Source organism: Pundamilia nyererei, unplaced genomic scaffold (genome assembly GCF_000239375.1).
Source record: "Pundamilia nyererei isolate P.nyererei 1_Seehausen unplaced genomic scaffold, PunNye1.0 scaffold00131, whole genome shotgun sequence".
Classification (NCBI taxonomy): Eukaryota; Metazoa; Chordata; class Actinopteri; order Cichliformes; family Cichlidae; genus Pundamilia; species Pundamilia nyererei.
The window spans coordinates 774,929-794,296 of NW_005187532.1; the positions used below are offsets into that span (position 1 = coordinate 774,929).

A 19,368-nucleotide genomic window follows, 5' to 3' on the forward strand; every position below is an offset into this window, starting at 1 on the left:
CAGGCTTGTTAGTAGGAAATATACAATTAGCTCTTGGGCGCTGCATTATGTAATGACACCCACATTTATTTCTAATACTATATAATAAAAGTACCCCAGTAGTACATTTCAGGGAGGAGAGCAGCTTCTCGTTCAGCAACATTCAGAAACACAACAAAAAGTTAACGGCCAAAAATAAACAACCGTCTTTACCTAGAAGCTTCGTCACTCGATATTTAGCAGAGTAACCTTGATTGTGTTTCACAGCTTCCATGTATATCTGCTCTCCCGATCGATACGTCATTAGCACCTTGTAAGGTCGAGGTGCTGCTGGTGGATTTTAACAAATAGTTGGACGGCCGCTGTGGAGGGAAAGATGCTGCTATTCCAACTCCACGCTGTCTTCATTCTCTCTGAGCCTTCAGGCTCTTATTGTTGTTTCTCTGTCTGAATATTTATCGGCAGCATTTTTGATCTGCGGCCAAAGAAACCCTCCCAAAAAACTGCAGTACTTCTTACTAATACGTCCAGCACTGCAGACTCTTTGTGTGGAACGTTAACCACGCCTGTTATATCTGTTGGCTGTGCAGGATCTCTTGGTTTTCTTGATAATGGTTTAATTTGTCTCTTCAGTAAAATCAGTTCACGGCAGGCGTTTTTAAACCCGGAGAAGACGGTTTAATCTGTGCCGACGTGGCGTCTTTGGGAGGCGACGCGTCAGCCGGAGAAAAAGCCTCGCCGTAATCCTAACGATCTTTGGCTGCCGAGCGGCTTCTGTAATTAGCCTGCCAACCTCACAGCGCCACTGAGGGTGGGGCTTATAATCTAAAGCAAACTTGGAAGGGTTTGTGCTTGGTAATAACACGCCGGTGTCAAACCTGCAAATAAAAACTGAATGTTTGTCGTTTTTCTTAACGAGTCGGAGAGTGGCTCTAAAAGTTATTTGTTCAGAGGGTCAGAGGACTCTTCACTGACGTGCGTTAAATATAAATGTTGCTCTGCATGATGGAAAGTGAAGACAGATTCAAACACCATCTTTCAACAACACAAGATTTATGTGCTGGCTCCTCGGTACAGAACTGGCTGCAGGCTGTTGATACAATATTTATTTATTTGGTTATTTATTCTTCTTAACTGGTCTCCACTGGATGTTGGTAGACCTGCTCAGAGGTGTGGGCCAATTCAAACTCAGGCGAGTTACCTCTAAGACCGCTCGGAGTTGCGTGATTTGTTCAGTTTTAATTTGACTGCCTTTAAAAAGTGTAACAGGTAATTTATCTGATACAATGTAACATCATTATGCAAAAATTAACCTTTAAATAATAACCGCATGAGATTAAAATGAATAAACAGTGATTCGCTGAGCACATGGATGTCACATTTGATTGGGGTAATCTTGATGGTTTACCGAGGTCGAGCTCATTCTCTTCTTGCAGCTGACTGAGAACGTTTCTAAAATATAAAGAAAAAACTTCAGTAAAGTCTGAAAAGTTTTCTCTGCGGAGTTTTACGAACCTGTGGAAAAAAGAAAGATGATTCAGTAATGAGTAAAACTGCTCTCACGTGATTTGTTTAGCGGGTCTGTGCAGAAACGGTTAAACACTGATAACCAAGCAGAAGTGATTGTGCTGATCCTGGGTATCAGAAACCAGCTGCTGTCAAAACCACAGAACACATTTACACTGCAGCCCAACAGACACTCACTTGTTTCCCAGCCTGTTATATCTAGCTTTTCTCTCTCTTGACATGTTTCCCATCTGACTTTGTGCTTTCAACTGCTGAATAAAAGCAGAAGCACCGCTCTAGGAGTGATGCAAAAAGATGCAAGCAATCCATACAGCAGTCAGCTGTAGAGCAACTCCACAAAACTTACACAAACTAAAAACTACCAAACTGCCAGCTGCTGTGACCATCCTGCAACTTTAGCCTGTCAACATCCAACATGGGCTGAAGCTAAACGGTCACGGGGGGGTTGGGGGTTTCTTCCAGGAGTGGAAGGACTCCCTTTTACCAGGTTCAGGGACAACAGGGGGCTATGAGATCTTAAGGATATGTTGGGTTCTGGTTATTCGACCTACATGCTGCCAACGGAGAGAGGTCATTATTCTGGTTACAGTGACATAAAGATCTATCTGTTCTTATCTTATTCAAGACCTTGTGTGTCAAAGAGGTTAAAAAGTCTTGTGATGCATGTGTGTATCCCCGTTGGGTCGTTGGACACTGATGATGATTAGCAGCAAGCTCAGCAGTCGGATTATCCTAACTTGTATGTCGTACTGTGTGTTGGCTGCTCTAAAGTCGTGGTGAAAGGGTTAAGCCTGCAGGTGTGTGTGTGTTTCAAACCTGGAGTTGAGGTTAGCACAGTACAACTGTTCCCTTTGAATGCAGTTCTGATCTGATGCTTTTGGATGTCAGTCAGTATTTCAGTTTGTTACGTGCAGCGGATGCTTCGTGCAGCGTCTGCCTTCGTTCCTCAGACAGACGAAGTGATCAAAAGTCCTGACCTGTGTGATGTCACGTATGAGACGAAGGAGAAAAAAGGCTAACTGTCTAAAGTCAAGAGGATGCTTTGTTTACAGCCACAGTTCTCCCCGGGCCTCGTGTCTGTATGATTTCCTCAGCGTGTCGTCTGCCTCTCTGCTCTCAGTCGCGCTGAGCTTCTCGCACATTTGTGTAGCTGTCAGTCATGTGAGTCAGCCTTCATCATCGTCATCCCCCTGTACCGTCCCCCCGGGCCGACTGCTGCGGCGCGATGGGTCGAGGTCACGATGTAACCTCATCAGACAGCTCAGCGAGAGGGATGAGACGGAGCGAGCAGGCGGAGGCTCGTGCGTCGCTGCTAAACCGTCCTGACCTTCCAGGAAATATTCACAATCAAAACAGTGTCGCTTTCCCCCCCTGAGTATCCAAAAAATGGCGACATCAGTCTGTCACCGTTTTGGGCCCGTGGCCCGAAATATCTTGACTGACATGATGGCAGGTCTCTTGATAGTCATCGATCCCTCAACTACCAGCTGAGTCAGTTCGTGATGGGACACGAGCGCCATCGGACTCGTTTTTGACCACGACACGAATGAACGTTCAGACGGTGGAAATATGAGCTATAGCCACAAGTTTACCACAGGTATATAAAATGCGTAGCCACACAGTCCGCCTGTACTAACGTTTGTAAAGAGCAGGTCGTTCTAAGTCAGCAGTCCCCAACCCCCGGGCCACGGGGCTGCGAGAGTTCAGGCTCTGGTGTGAAATTTATGGTTTTCAGGCTTTTTATCGTGAACTCTGTTTCCCTGGGTCTTTCCCATGTTGTAGTTGTGCGCCTTATTTTGAAAGAAATATTTACGCATTACCATAGCAACCAGAGAGCATTAAGGGGCAGAGAGGAGGATGTTACTCTGAATGTTGTTGGCACATTTCAGGAGGACGCTGCTAATAAAGTTGCACAGTTACACAGTAAATTCACGTTTATTATCATATTTACAGAATACCACAGTTTTTGTCTTGGTCGTATCATTTTATGTTGTTGTGTTTATCCTGCTGGTCTAAAGAGTATGGAAGCCCGTTTCTGCCACTAAATAAAAACAAATTTCGAGAAAAGTTTCTCAAAATTTCGAATTAGCTCTGCCAAACAAAAATCTACGTGAATAAGGTCGCTTTCTTGTTACCCGGAAGCATATGGCGCAGAGGAACGCGCACTCAAAAACGGATCCCAACAAATTGGCGCTTTCGCGAGTACGTTTGCTGATAGTAACACCGTGTGATTCAGCGAATAACACAGGGATTTCATCATTTGTGAAACCAGGCTGAAAACACTCAGCAATCTGTGCATTCACGACTGGATGTAATACCAGCAGCTTAGCTGTAGCATTTGTAGCTGAGGCTTCAGCTTCCGGGTAACAAGGAAATTACGTCATTCACGTAGATTACTGATTGGCAGCGCTAACTCGAGTTACTTTTCTCAAATTTTTGAGTTAATAAGTCGAAATTTTGAGTTAATAAGTCGAAATTTCGAGTTAATATGTCGAAATTTTGAAAAAGTAACTCGAAATTTCGAGAAAATAACTCGAAATTTTGAGTTATGGATCCTTTTTTTTTTAGTGGTGGAAACAGGCTTCCATAAAAGAGCCTACCGAGGGGCGGGGCACTTAAACAGCTTTAATCTGATTGCCGTTTGACGTCAAGAATAGAAAAAACTGAGCTTTTAATTACACTGGACTCATTATCCACAATGTTACGATATGATCACCCTCCATCCGAGCATCTGTGAGACGGGAAATATTTTAAGTGACCGAAAGAAAGAAAAATCCAACTCTGTTTGATTTTCTTAGGAGGGTTAAACACAGCAGCTTCGTGCAGGTTTTAAACACTTAAAGACGCCATCATGGATCTGTGTTTTTAAGGCTTAGTATCAGTGTTCCTGTGTTGTGGTGAGGCACACTTTGCCGACGACACTGTTCCAGCGATCTACAGTTGTGCCAAGATGTGCAGCAAACTGCCAAAAACAGGAAGAAGATGGCTTCTGGCAGCCAGACAGAAAAAAGAAACCCCAAAAATAGCTTTCACAAATGTTTTATGAGTAAAGAAACATAGAAAAGCCAATTATTTGGTCTCAAGGATGCTGAGAAACTTTAATGGTGGAATGTGAGTGTGGAACGCAGCTTGAATTTTGAAACTCCTCTCTGATTGGTTAGACTCGCAGCCTCCATGTTATTCAGCTGTCCATTCTCGCCGTGAGTTAAAAGCATAAATTTATTACATCTGAACGGCAGCCAAACTCACCGAAGACGGCTCTTAAAAAATAGCGAGATTGATGTAAGAAATATTTTGGATAATGCAATTATATGAACGGTGCACGGCGAGTCCGTCGGGAATAACAAGGTCAGCATGTTCTGCCAGTTCTTATATCGTGAATTAATTCCACTCCATACATTTTTATTCTCTTATTTTCTTCTCAGCCTTTGCTTCATCGTGTTTCTGCAAGCTCCCCTCTTCACCCACACTCGTCATTAAAAGCTACAATATACATGTTTTTACCTTCAGGGTTGACGGGTAATTGTTGTTGATAACCAATTTCTGTGCCCACAGTAGCAGAAAATAAACCAGAGGGCAATGTGGGCTGCATTTTAATGACCGAGCAGGAAGTAAGGACCCAGAGGCAGAATCTAAATAACACCAGCGAGGAAGGACGGAGTTGGATGGGAGGACAGAGGCGATCGAGGCGTGCGTGAGAACGCTCGCACTCTATCCAGGTCCAATAAAGGTTATGGTGACATCTCCACGTGGGAGATGTGAGGTGTGTTATGAGAACAGGTGCTGTGGCCTTTGCTATAGGTTAACCTGACATCATGTACACACACCAACTGGTTTCCATCACTTCACATAGCATCAGTATTGACTTCTCATTCATTATTTGGTTGTAAGTCTTTAAGGTGGGTGGGGTGCAATGAGATGTATGCCACATGAAGGGCAGAACGCCCTGCAGAACGCCGTGTTGTCACATGGCGATCAGCCTCACTCGCTCTGCACATGAATCGTGCAGCTGACTGGTGTATCTGCTCATAGCAGATGTGCACAAATAAAATGTGGGAAAAACACTTCTTTCTAAAAACGTCTGTGCGCGTTAGCTCTGTGGACATGCAGTTCACGAGCTGTTTATCCTCGAGGTTGTTGCTTGTGTGGAGCTTCACGAGTGTGTCAGCGTTTGTTGATCTGGAAGCCGAATGCGGAACCTGTTAGAAAACATCTGTCAGTCCGAGCCCCGAGGACAGAGAGCAAAGACGTGACACGAACTGATATTCATGGCCGAACGCTGTGTGGGAATACTCTTGTTTAGTGTGTGTGTTTGTGTGTGTGAAGTGAATGCACTCAGTGATGTAATATCCCAAACACAGATTCTTCTTCTGACTCCACCAGCTTCCTGGCTGCGTTCCACTGTCTGAATATGGATAATGTGGAAAACCTGTTTCAAATGCCTCGTCTCAGGTATTTGTTCCCAAAGTCAGGACTGGACACAGTTTGGTTTTGTTAGAATCTGTCACGAGGTTTGGTCCTGCTCATTAGAGGATGTCTGTAAAATGCTAATGATGAATGAGCGATGGCTCTGTTGTATTCAGGTGTAGCTCGGAGCTATGACAGGAATCCAGCACGCAGAGCCTTTGAACAGCAGGCAGGTTTGGCACCGTTCCCCATTCAGGTGAGCTAGTTTCAGGCATGCTGGCTCATCATCATGCCTGACGGTTAGCCTCTTGGAACGGAGCCACTGGAAATGAAATTACCTGATGTGACACGTGAAAAAGGTCTGAAAAGGCTTCAGGCAGCAGGTGATATCAGTGAATCACCACTGCAGTCAGGTACAGGCTTTTAGAATGCTACATGCAGACATATTAGCATTAGCATAGGTAACATGATAAAAATTTGTGTTTATATCTATTTAAAAATATAATCTTCTGTGCTCTTTGTTGCATTTGATGAGATATGTGATTTTTTTTAGCAACATATCTTTTGAATGGCTGAAAAATTAGCTAGCTGTTTACTGCTAGCTGGCTGTTTACTGCTAGCTAGCTGTTTACTGCTAGCTGGCTGTTTACTGCTAGCTAGCTGTTTACTGCTAGCTGGCTGTTTACTGCTAGCTAGCTCTTGGCTATCCTCTGAAAAGTGCTTTAAAAATGTTTGGTGGTCCCCCCAACTTAGCCAAGAAGGCCATTACACACCAGACTTTTTCGGGCTCGGCCGTTTGCAATGACTGCATAATTATGCTGTAAGATTTTGCGGCATTTTTTAGTTTTTGTTTTTTTTCCCAATATTACTTATTGATCTTGTTCAGAAACATCAGCACCAGCTCTTCATCATTTGATATCGACTTCATTTTTTTTCAGTGTTTTTTGGAGACGATTTATTTGCAGAAGCTCAACGATTTCTTTTTTATTTATTTTTTTTTGCATCTCAAAAAAATGTGAACTTCGTGCCATTTTTTGAGGCACGCTTGGTGTGTAATGAAACACGCAACTTTTTGACAGCTGCTTTCCATTGAGGTGGTGAACACCTCTGCACTCCCTACAGGAGGCAACTAGACTTGTTCAGGCTGAAGCACCTGGGGAGGGATTCAGTGGCTGATCGCTGGTGTCGTAAGCCACCACGTCTGGTCACTGGTAGGCATTCAGTGGACATCGATGGCTTCAGAGGACAACCCCCACGAGAGGCTGAATACCTCGGACTGAAGAAGCTGATTGGATGAGAGGTGAAACTTAAAGAAGTCCAGTTCTTCTCAGGACTAGTGTGACCTGGACTGAAGACCTACGCAGATAAACACTCAAAGCTTTATCAGGATACAGCAGCAGTTTTTCTTCGGCCAACAAACTATGATATTTGTTACGAAGCATTAATAAAAAGAATAAACCAGGAATGTTCTCATTTCATTTTTCATTCAGTAGCACGATCACATTTTGAGACGTACAGCACGTGTGTGTTCAGTCATACTTCAGACCAGATGTTTCCTTTCGTTCTTTTATTATCACTGTGAAATATAATTTTTTACTTCATATAATTTCGATCATTAGCTAACGACTCTGTGAGATCGTTGGTTTAAATATGCTGCTTCTAAACATGGAGCCAGAAGGCAGAACAACACCCACACGGCTCTGCAGTCAGACCATATGCTGGCGTGCGGCGCCATGTGGGCACGCACTCAGATACATCCCTGCCTCCATCAACCTTTCACCTCTGAGACAATACAGGGTTTGCTGTTCAACCATCTCGGGTGGAGCCAAGTGTAAATGTCAGAATTAAGCGTCACTCAGGGAGAATAAAGGTTTATTTTTAAAACTGAATCATGAAGCAATGAGCATTATGGGTGTTTTACAGTGATTTTACTTCTTCTTCATGATATCGCGTCGTTATTTGAGATAACTCCACAGTTCTGTCATGTTTTGGGGGCGTTTGCATTATTAGCAGCTGCCTCTGTGCACATGTTCCAGCTGGTCCAGGCTGATCTGCAGGACTGAGCTCTGCTCCACTTTGTGCTGTCATCTGTAGGATGCTGCGTGTTATTAGGATTATCACATGGTGGAAGAGGACCGGCCGAGCTCCGGGGCCTTTGCTAAGTGCAAACCACTCGCTTTCTCAAAAGCCTCTGTTGCTCGACATTTTGGCAGGACGAGCCGTGACAGCGGAGGAGGAAGACGAAGGGGAGGAGGCCGACTTGAACTTTTCAAACGTGCACACCGCAATGACACGGGCGAGAACAAAGGCAGACGAGGCAGCTGTGGTGTCGGTACAGCAGCTGCTCCTCGGAGGCCACACTGCAAGATCTGGCTGCTGAACCTGAAGTGTGATAAAATGCTGCGTCAGCCTCTGAGAAGCGGCGTGTGATTAAATCGGCTTTGGGCGGGCCTCGTTATTAACCCCTCATCTCTGTGTCTCTGTGTGTCTGCAGGCAGTGGAAACAAATCTGGCCTCCAAAGACAGTCACTGGGTGTTCGTCAACGAGGTAAGTCACACGAGACATTCAGAGCACGTGACACAAACTTTCTCCATCAGTGAACTTCTGATAGCAGGAAGTCCATCGTTCCCGACTTCCTGTGCTGTGAAACAGGGCAGAACCAATGGGGCCCTGAGGAAATGTGAACTCGTGCTTTTGATAGATGAGGTCCAATCATTAGATATAAGTCAGTTTTCAGACTAGTTTAGATTGGAGTAAATTACATTGTTCATTGTTTTGTTTACAAGAGGCAGCCAATCCGGAGTAAGGTGGCTTAAAGGTAGAATGGCTTTTAATGAAACTAAGACGGCTTGTTTCAGACACCAGATGGATCAAGAGACTGAAGCAGGGAATCATGCAAAGCTACTCTAGTAGAGTCCAAGAATAGAAACAAGCTGCCAGCTGTCAATCAATTAGCCTTTTTTCAAGCATCCCTCAATATTTTTTTATTTTTATCGATTACATTTGTTTTGGGTTTTTTCAGTTTTAGAATTTTGTTTTTAGCTTTTCAAATACTTATTTATGCTGTTTTGGCAGCTAGTTTGAAGCTGACTGTAACACATGAACACGCTCATTCAATCCCGATATTGTCAGGATTACTTACTGCCAGCAGATTAGACATGTGACCCTCCCATCTCCAGACAGCTGACCAGAGCCGGCTACACAACAGCTGGTTAAACCGGGTAGTGTTAGCTGTGAGGCCCTTAAATATCAAACTTTCCCTCTGATAACCAGTTTGAATACATTTCCCCATGATATGAGAGTTTATTCAGTTTCATTCCAACAACGTTAGATAAAACAGCCACGCCCCACCTCAGTATCACTGTCATCGGACAGAAGTGAGCTTCGCTGACTCTTCCACTCATGTTGGACTCCTTTGACAAAGACTTACGGCCTCCTGCAGCCATCTTTTATGCTTTGTGCTGTTCTGGTCTAACTGGGGCAATAGCGACGTCTGTGCTAACCTCTTTAGCTCGTTGCTTTAACCGTTTCTCCCGACACGTCTGCATCAGTTTGGATAAAATCTCAGCTCGATTTAAATGTTGTTCTGAAAAGAACACAAATGAGCTCCTTTAAAGCATCATTTACATCACAGCGCGCCAAAAACTACCGAGCTACCAAGCTTGGTTTCCTCTGGAAAAGTTTTCTCGCCATGTCGGCTTTGAGTTTTGATGATGTTGCTTTAATTACGGCTGATTTTGGACCAAAACAGCGGGACGGGCTGCACAGAGAACAAAAAGGCAGATAAGTTAAAGAGCCCCGTCCTGTGTACTTGTTCTGATGGAAACCATTTATATGTGTGATACAAACACAAGCTGAGTGGGTTTGTTGCCGCCTCTCTCCAGCGGCTGGCTTTTTTTCTCCCCTCTGACGGGGATCGGCGAGCGTGGGCAACTTTCCATGCTGGAAGTAAAATTGAAATGATTGGAGGTGAAAAGAGAAAATGACAGCACCCTCCACCGCAGCTGGGATTGTGTTCAGTCACAAAATACCGACATCTCCAGAGCCGCGACTTCTCCCGACTTGCCCGCTCTTGCCAACTGGTTACAGGTTTATTTTTTTATAGTTTTAAATTATCTTTCCTTTTTAATTGCTCACTCTGCTCTCCCAGTATCAATCTTAAAGCAGCGACCCAGCCAATTAACTGAGCTGACAAGTGTTAACAGCATAATTCAGAGATGGCTGTTGGTGTCGTCTGCTGAAGGCTGAATACAAAAACCTCAGAGCTTTACTTTCAATGCCAGATTCCCTTTCCCCCCATTTTTCAGCTCCCAGCTTGGTAACAGCCTCCTCATTCACTTCAAATTATCTCCTTTATTTCAAAGTCATCATTCAGCTAATTACTGCGTTTTTAATTAACCAGAAGATCGAAACAATGTTCAGATCCTGCAGCGTGTTTGGGCTTTTTGGCACATTAGACTTGTGATCACACGTTTCCTTTGATAAACACGCCCGTGCGTCTCGTCCTTCCACACTGTGTATGTATAATATCCTGTACCCATCAAAGGAAATTATTTAAATCATTCAGAATTTTTTATTGCTCATTTTCTCCACTTTGCCACCTCCTCTTCTCCTTCCAATATGCTTTTAATTAGATTAACAGCAAATTATGATGTTTAAATAGAAATATTCCTCAAAATATTCCAGTTATCTTCATTAATGTGGGATTTAAACTTCCTATGAAAAGAAGTGGGGAAACTCAGTCTACTGCATGTGTGATTTCTGGAATTCTGGAATTATCCAAATTAAATTTTACATTTTTTTAAATTATTCATGTTATTTTCACTGCTGGAGAGATCGTGGTAGGCAACAAAAGGCAGGAAAGGTAAGTGGTCCTAAAAAGAAACAGCTGGAGGAACATTTGCAGCCAATCAGGTTCATTGGCAGCAGGTTAGTGATTGGATATAAAAGGAGCCTTAGAGAGGCACCGTTTCAGAAGTAAAACTGGGAAGTGGTCTCAGACAAAAAAATGTCAGGTCTCAGGAAAAAAGTCGTCAGGTCTCAGAGACCTGACGACTTTTTTCCTGAGACCTGAGGATGTCCTAAAATGTACACTTTACTGGTGGGGATTTGGTCCTTCACTTATTTGGTATAGGAGTTTTGTGGGTTTCCAGTTTCATCTCTTAACCGGGCAGCAGTCTAGGAGTCCAGTTGCGCTTCTGAGGATATTTATTTCCATCCACCTCTATCTGCCTTCATGACCATAGGTGGGGGTAGGACCGCAGATTGACCAGCAAGCTTCACTATCACGTCTCTCTCTTCGTCACATCTGACATTCACATATCTATGCATCTATCAGTCGCTCACTCCGCTCTCCCCTCACTTGTGAACAAGATCCTGAAGTATTTGATCTCCTGCACTTGGAGCAGCAACTCATTCCCGACCTGGAGTTTGCACCCCAGTCTTCTGTGGCTGTGTCACAGTGGGCTTCATGGTGGTGGGCTCTAGTGTAAGCAGAAGTCCACTACCTGATGAAGCGATGACATCCAGAGCATTTTCTTACTTTTTCATGAATGCAAACCACATGAAGCGTGTTGGTGTGAACCTTACAGGTAAAGACGGACCTTTTCCATAGATAAGAGCAGCACCAGCTTCCTTGTTACCATGGTGCCTCCTCCCCCTAATTCCTCCACACAAACATCATGTGAAATCGGCTCTCCAGCCTCCAACCTGCTTCATAAATACTGTTCTGTCCTTGTTCCCCACTTTGCTCTAAAGTTTTAGCAGCCTCTGTGTGTAGTGTGTCACCGAGCTCAGGCGGGTAATAGAGGTAGTTTCAAGTCCTGGTGGCGGCGCAGTGAGATGTCAGATGTCCTGTCAGCAGGTAGACACTGCCGACGAGCTAATTTCCATTTCCTTCCTCTTTCCTTCTTCCCGTCTGCTGTCAGCACCTCCCCGCGTAGTGTTCAGGTACACGGAAAAGACTTTCACCTTCATTGTGTAACGCAGACCCACAAAAACACACCACAACAACAGGTGAACAAAAACTCCAGAGTGATTTTAAACGCAGCAACATGAAGGTTACAGTTCGTTTGAAATGGATTATTAATTATTATCTATTAAAAGGCCTCAGACTAGGTTTTTCAGTTATAAATTCATCCTTTAAGCCGCCAGTTTAAATTAAAATTATTATCATAATACTTCTGGTCAGATTTTACATTTAGATTAAACAGTTTCCAGAAATCTCCATTCAGATGCTGGCAGACTTTTCCCCTGATTATCTCATCGATGGCAAACGCAGGGCTGAAAATACAAAGTGCAAACCAAGTGTAAGTGAATCAGTCTCCACAGACTGTTTACAGCTGGTCTCTATAGCTAATCTCCCCCTTTATAAAAACTGTACAGGAGTGTTTTTATAACGCTTCTGTTTAAAATGTTCTAAGGCTTAAAGTTATCCATTAAGAGCCATTAGCTGTCTGCTAGACTCCTCAGGTCATTGCAGTCCCTGAACCGGACCTCTGTGGTGCCATCCACCCATCCATCCACCCATTCATCCACCAATCCATCCATCCACCCATTCATCCATCGATCCATCCATCCATCCATCCATCGATCCATCCATCCACCCATCCATCCATCCACCCATCCATCCACCAATCCATTCATCCACCAATCCATCCATCCACCCATCCATCCATCCACCCATCCACCCATCCATCCATCCACCAATCCATCCATCCACCAATCCATCCACCCATCCATCCATCCATCCATCCATCTTCTGAAATTGTCTGCCAGTCTTCACTTGTCTCCCAGTGATGCTGCAGTAAACTTCAAGGGGTACAACCATAACCAAGGATAACCCTGATGGCTGTAGAATAGGCTTGGCCAACTCCAGGCCTCGAGGGCCGGTGTCCTGCAGGTTTTAGATCACACTGGGTCAGCACACCTGAATCAAATGATTAGTTCGTTACCAGGCCTCTGGAAAACTTGTTGAGGAGGTCATTTAGCCATTTAAATCAGCTGTGATGGACACATCTAAAACCTGCAGGACACCGGCCCTCGAGGCCTGGGTTTGGACACCACTGCTGTCGGACCTCCAGCTCTCTATGTCTGTGTCAGCAACTGAGTATAATCTAAGCTTCTTGTCAGGGTTGGCTGTGTGGCAGGCAGGCAGGAGTGGTGGGCCCAAAATGCAGGACTCAACACGGAAGTCAAACTTAAAGCGCAGCTTTATTGCTGGGACAAAAAGCTAAAAAAGCAAAAGCAAAGCTAGACACACTGACATGAGGCACAACCTTTCACAATAAAACAGGAAACAATTCACAAAGACGTAGACAAAGAAACACAGACTTTACACGGGCAGAACGAAACCAGAATGAACTAAAACCTCCTAAATAATAATCATCATCATCATCATACCATAGATCAAGAAAATACCCAAAAATACAAAATCAAACCAAGACGTGAGAACTGAAAATACTGGGTCAAACTGACCCAGAACCGTGACACTTCTGCCCAACACACTTTGCACCTGACCCTGATAGCGCCTCCTGCTGGTGCTGAGGATACAGAAGGCCACGCCAGCTCTAAGGGCTGCACTTCATAGACGAAGACCGGCCTGGAGGTGGGCTCCCTCAGGCTGGGCTCCACAGTGTAGGCCTGGTAATCCTGACCTGGACAGCATGAGCTGGTCCTTTGATTTTTCTTTGACTTTCTTTCATGGGGGGCACTTAAATCAGTTTGTCTGGGGAGACCCTATTAGGGGCAAAGGCCTCCACCAACATAGCCCCTGCTGTCACTGGTACACACAAACCCCTCCACCACCATAAGGTGGTGATTCATGAAGGAGGTGTTGTGTCCCCTTTGAAATGTTTTTATAGCATTAATGTGACACATAAATGAATCACTGAATCTTTAATTACACTAAGAGACCATCCAAAAGTCTGTGCCTACTATCTTATTTATATTTTAGAACTAATGAGCTGATAACTTTGCACTCCACCCCCTCAAAGACGCAGTGTCTTCTGGCTTCAACAAACTCAGATCCAAAATACCAAATTCAAGGATTCGAAACAGCGACCACGGTCTGCAAACCTGTGGGTGACATCACCGTGCCCAGATCTAGCTTTTCCATGCATGGGTGCATGACTGAGAGACCTGCATTACATTGAACGGTTCAGCAAACACAACCAATAACAATCTGTTTGATGTCACTGATTGGATGGGTGAATTATCAAAAGTCTGTTTGTGCATTTTGAGCAAAGCAAGAAAATCTGCTGGTGCAGAAAACGGCTCCATGGAAAGTTTGTTTTATAGCACTTTAGGTTGTTTCCAGCACGTAAAGGCTTCTGCATCTGCAGGGTTCAGCTATAAATTTCACTTTTTTTCCCCAGGTATTGCAATCTTTGCCAGAAATCCCTGCTCAAATAACCACACAGTTAGCGTAGTGCTGGGTGGCACTAAAGTACAAAGCGAGGCATGCTGTCAACAGAAGGAGAATGGCCTTTTCACCCTCTGTCTGCTGGCAACACAAACAGCCAGACAACACCACTGATGCCAATTAAAAAGACCTGGAGAGGGACAGAGACTTTGAGAGAGCAGAAGGGAGGAGAGAATCGAGAACAGAGCTGTAGAGGGAGGCAGTGTAACGGTAATGAGAGAAAGAGGTGAAGAGCGATGAGGACAACAATTAACCAGAGGGGGAAAGAGCGGCAGTGAGGGAGGGCTGGCAGTGAGAGGCACAGCAGTGAAGCCAAGCGGTCAGACGGTCGACTTTGATCCGACGAACATTAATAACTCTGCACAAAGCGTCTGTGATCAGCTAAATAAAAATCCTCACATGTGTCAGAAGAAGCTGAAAGAAGAGTCCCATGCTTTTTCAGTCATTAGTCGAAGAAAACAGATATAAACTAATCTGCTGACAGAAAACATTTGCAGCTCATCACTCCTGGCTACTATTTTACATTGAGAGCAGTGAGTAAAGATCTCCCTGGAAAACACAGATGGATGACGGGTGGTGGACGGGTGGAAACAGCAGGGCAGCAGCAGCACTGACTAATCAGGTGGAGAAATACTGAACATGAGTCGGTATCAACCTGTATGGTGTAGCTGTTAGTCTCCTACGATCAATCCTACGAGTAGAATTGATAAGAAATTCTAAACTAACAGGCTGAAAGTACAGGCTGTAATTAGGCTCTGTGGTATCTAACAATGAGCTCCAGATTGGTTTGTATGCTACTGGATGACTTGTGTTGGCAATAAAGGGAAAAAACTGCTCCAAGTTGAGCCAATCAATCCTTTCTACTTGTTTTGGTCAGCTGATACTGACAGACACAAGATACAAGATGAGGAAAGGTTAGGAAATCTCACAGGTTTGTGTTTGCACAGGATCCAAAGTGAGGCGTCGGTTTTCTTTCACTATCGAATTTAAACAGCCAGTTAATCTACTCTATACCTACGTCCGGTCCAGACCACCCACCACTCCTCAAACTTTACCAAGAGGAAGCTAATATATGGCAAAAAATCAGCCTATTGGTGAATTTAAAATATTATTTTATATCATAAGCGATCTGCTTGATATTGTGTTGATGCCAAAGCAGCTTCATTAGACGCTGAAGGTCCTTTAAGTCCTGTACATTGTGCGTCGGGTCCTCCATGGATCAGACTTGTGTGTCTGGCACATCCCACAGATGCTCGATGGCTGGTTCACCACAGTTCCTTCCTTGCATGGGTACCGACCACTGCACTCTCAGACTATGTTGATGGTAAACGCTAGGCTGGTTTAGCAAGGAAAATTCATGTTGGAGTACTGATCCCAATATTCCCAAACACAATGGCAACAATGAGCTGTTTAAAGATAATCCGGTGTAATGTTGTGCTGTTGCCATACCTCAGAAGAAACTGTAGAATGTCCCCAAAAGTTGATTCTGTTCATCTGGACGTTTTCAGCAGAAACGTTTCGTCACTCATCCAGGTGATTTCTTCAGTGTCAGCTGACTGCAGGACTGAAGGACTGCAGTCATTATGCTGTTACATACATTTGTTGTTGTAACAGCGTACCGACTCCAGCTCTTCACTTCCCCAGGACAGAGGAACTTTCAGAGACCTTTCACCCCTCATTGACACCATAGAGTAGAACAAACTGACAAAAGGAGCTCTCGCCACCTCCTCACTGGTGCTTTTCTAGTCTTTGTAAGTCCGAACAGTCATTTGTGTTAAAAAAAGAGTTCATGTTGAACAAAACCTAATTACCTGCAGTGCACGATGGAAAACAGTTTGTGCAGATGAGATGAAAATGGACTCTAACTGTAAATGACACCCGTTCTTCTCTTTGAAATGCAAATCAGACTCTTTGTGAACATGAAGCAACCCCAGGTTACATTACAGCTGCTGCAGGTGTGACTGTTAAACAATCCATCTGCATCGACGGCTAAATCCATCAGAGACCCGTTTCTTTCTCACAGTTTTCCTTTTCTTCCTCCTCTTATCTCCGTCCATCAACACACAGAAGGGAAGCCAAGGCCGATGGAGTGCAGGTAATGAGAGCAGGGAAAGTCTTCCAGCAGTGGATTAGTAGGTAAAAAGCAAACTGAAGACTAATCATGCTCATAACAAATGAACTCCAAACTGTGAGTTAATTTCAGCTCATTTATTACAATCAAGACATTTAATAAAGTTGCACCCGATTAGTCCCCAAGTTCTGCAAAAAACACTCCATAATGTCGTATTTTAGTGTGATTTTAATCAAAATTCACTCTGCATTTACCCAAATAAACTGAGGGTAAGACACTGGTTCCAAGTTCTCGTGTTGAAGCGTGCCATGAGTTTTGAGTGTCTGTTATTACACCAGGCTCATCCCTCAATAGTCAAAGTCAAAGCACGAAGAGCACAGAGATTTCATCATTGGAATTTAAAAATATATATTTAATTTTCTCAGTTTTATTCATTTAATTAGTCCAATCTGACACGTTTAAAAGTCTCCAGCAGCAGAGTTTTGACAGCTTTTATAACTACAGTTCACTTCAGAGAATCAACAGAGAATCAGCCGGTTTACAGAAGATTAATATCTGTTGCCTTAGCTATAACTAGCACCAGCTAATAACAGCTCTTTGTCCCAGGTGTGTTTTTGCTCGTATTAGCTACTTGTCTTTGCTGGTTTGTCTCAGGTGCTTGTTTTTGCAACTTTTACACAACTACACCATTAATGCCCATCAGGGGGCCGGCGTTGGATGCTAGCCTCGGCTAAATGTGAAGAACTTTGGACACGGCCTTACACCTGAGCAACTAAAGTGCAAACTACAAAGTAAATTAGGGTGAAAAGTCACAGCTTTCTACACTCAATGTTCTGAACATTATGAAAACACCAGGTAATCACACGGTGCCCTCGCTCACCGTGTGGTGAGAGGAAGAGGACCCAAATGCAGACACCTGGAAACAAAACTATATTTTAAGAAAGTGAGCTGTTTATTAGAGGCTGATGAAAAGGTACAAACACAAAGGGGAAGGGATACAAAACTAAACACTAACCTAAAGACGAGGGAGACTTAAACTCAGGGGACTTGACAGACTCGCAACACTAAAGACACGACGCCATAACCAACACAGACCCGGGATGAAACTGGGCAGACGAGAACTAAACAGGGAAACAGAACTCACTATCAACAGGACTAACTGAAGTGTAAACTATACAAACAAGACCATTATAATACGAAAAATGCATCCATCCATCCATCCATTCGCTTCCACTTGTCCTTTTCAGGGTCGCGGGGGGCGCTGGAGCCTATCCCAGCTGTCATAGGGCGAGAGGCGGGGTACACCCTGGACAGGTCGCCAGTCTGTCACAGGGCCAACACACAGGGACAGACAACCATTCGCACTCACATTCATTCGCACATTCACACCTAGTGACAATTTGGATTATCCAATTAACCTATCCCCGTGGGTTCTCTCCGGGTACTCCGGCTTCCTCCCACCGTCCAAAGACATGCAGCTTGTGGGGACGAAAAATGCATAAAACTCAAAATGTTGGGTCAAAAAACCCGGACCCTGACTGAACTATCCATTAAGACTAAAAGTCTTTTGTCTCAGGCTGTAAACATGTTTTAACACTGGAGTCAGCCCCAAGTGGGCATTTGAGGAACTGCAGTCTTATTTATTTTCACTTCCTCATAAGCGCAGGTACTCTTGGACTGTGTGGTTTAAGACCCGAGTGCTCTGACATGCCGACTGTTTTGGCGCCCGTGAGGTCATGCGTGCTCCCCACAGGATGGACCCTGCTGGTGATCAGCTGAGTACCATGAACTTCATGGTTTCCTGAGGATGAATCATAATAATATTGTTGATTCTCTGCAGTGCATCATCAGGTCAAAGCTGTCCTGCACGACTCTGATGTTGAACCTCATATCATGCAGCACCTTGAGGAAGCTTATGAGCCGGCACCGTCTGAATAAACGGCGCTGACGTGTTAGCATGCTAATATCCCGCAGTAATCATGTAAGGATGTATGAGAGCAGCTCTCTCCGTGAACCTGCTGATGTCTGCACTGCTCACACACAGCTCATCCCCACACTGCAGAGCCCTCACATTTTTCATCAGTGTGACAATTTTGTTTTCTGCTGTGTAATGAGCTGCACTCATGGTAGAAACTTGTGTTGCTTAATAACGCCTAACAGCAGTTGTATAATACCAGTCTAACGGCGGGCTATGATAAACAGCTCGCCATGGCGTGTTTTCTATCATCTGAAGTGTTAACCGACAGCCTCATTGCTTCTGAATAAGCTGCAGTAAGCTGTGCGCCCTGTGCTCTCGGTCAGGATCCCATCTTTCTTCACAGCACCATTACCTGTTCCTGAAAGCTACATCACACTGTGTTTTTCACCAAATAACTGCTCTCCAAACCTCTTATCTGATTCTTTCCGTGATCACCAGCTTCCCTCCCAGTCGCTGTCAGAATCAGCACCCCCCTCCCATTAAATCTGCTTGTGCCTGAATGCAGGTCATTACCATGCCCTGTAATATTGCATCCATCGGCGCCTCGCCTCAGAGGTGCCAAGTGCAACCAAATGGTCTGAATTGGATTTCTTTGAGTCCCTGCAGTCACTCAGAGATCAATCAAGCATCAAAGCGTGGCACGAAGCACCCGGTCGCAGCTAAAAGCCATGTTTTAAAATTATATATCAAAATAGGCCAAAGAATTAATAATAATAATGATGGATTGCATTTATATAGCCCTCAAAGCGCTTTACAATTCCACTATTCATTCACTCTCACGTTCACACACTGGTGGAGGCTACAGGTGTAGCCACAGCTGCCCTGGGACAGACTGACAGAAGCGAGGCTGCCACATCGCACCATCGGCCCCTCTGGCAACACCAGTAGGCGTGTCTTGCCCAAGGACACAACGACCAGGACAGATAGAGCTGGGGGATCGAACCGGCGACCTTACGGTTACAAGATGAGCTTCCCAACCCTCT

At 44.5% G+C, this 19,368-nt stretch overlaps 1 protein-coding gene across 2 annotated transcripts in view; it reads left to right on the forward strand.

The window, feature by feature from the left end:
• The window catches only part of grid1b (glutamate receptor, ionotropic, delta 1b), a 575,964-nt gene that overhangs the window by 474,771 nt on the left and 81,825 nt on the right, over positions 1–19,368 (forward strand). For both annotated transcript variants that reach the window (XM_005743394.1, XM_005743393.1), the window contains exon 5: positions 8,408–8,461. In XM_005743394.1, the coding sequence (XP_005743451.1) occupies positions 8,408–8,461 (54 nt within the window). The remainder of the gene's footprint in view (positions 1–8,407; positions 8,462–19,368) is intronic.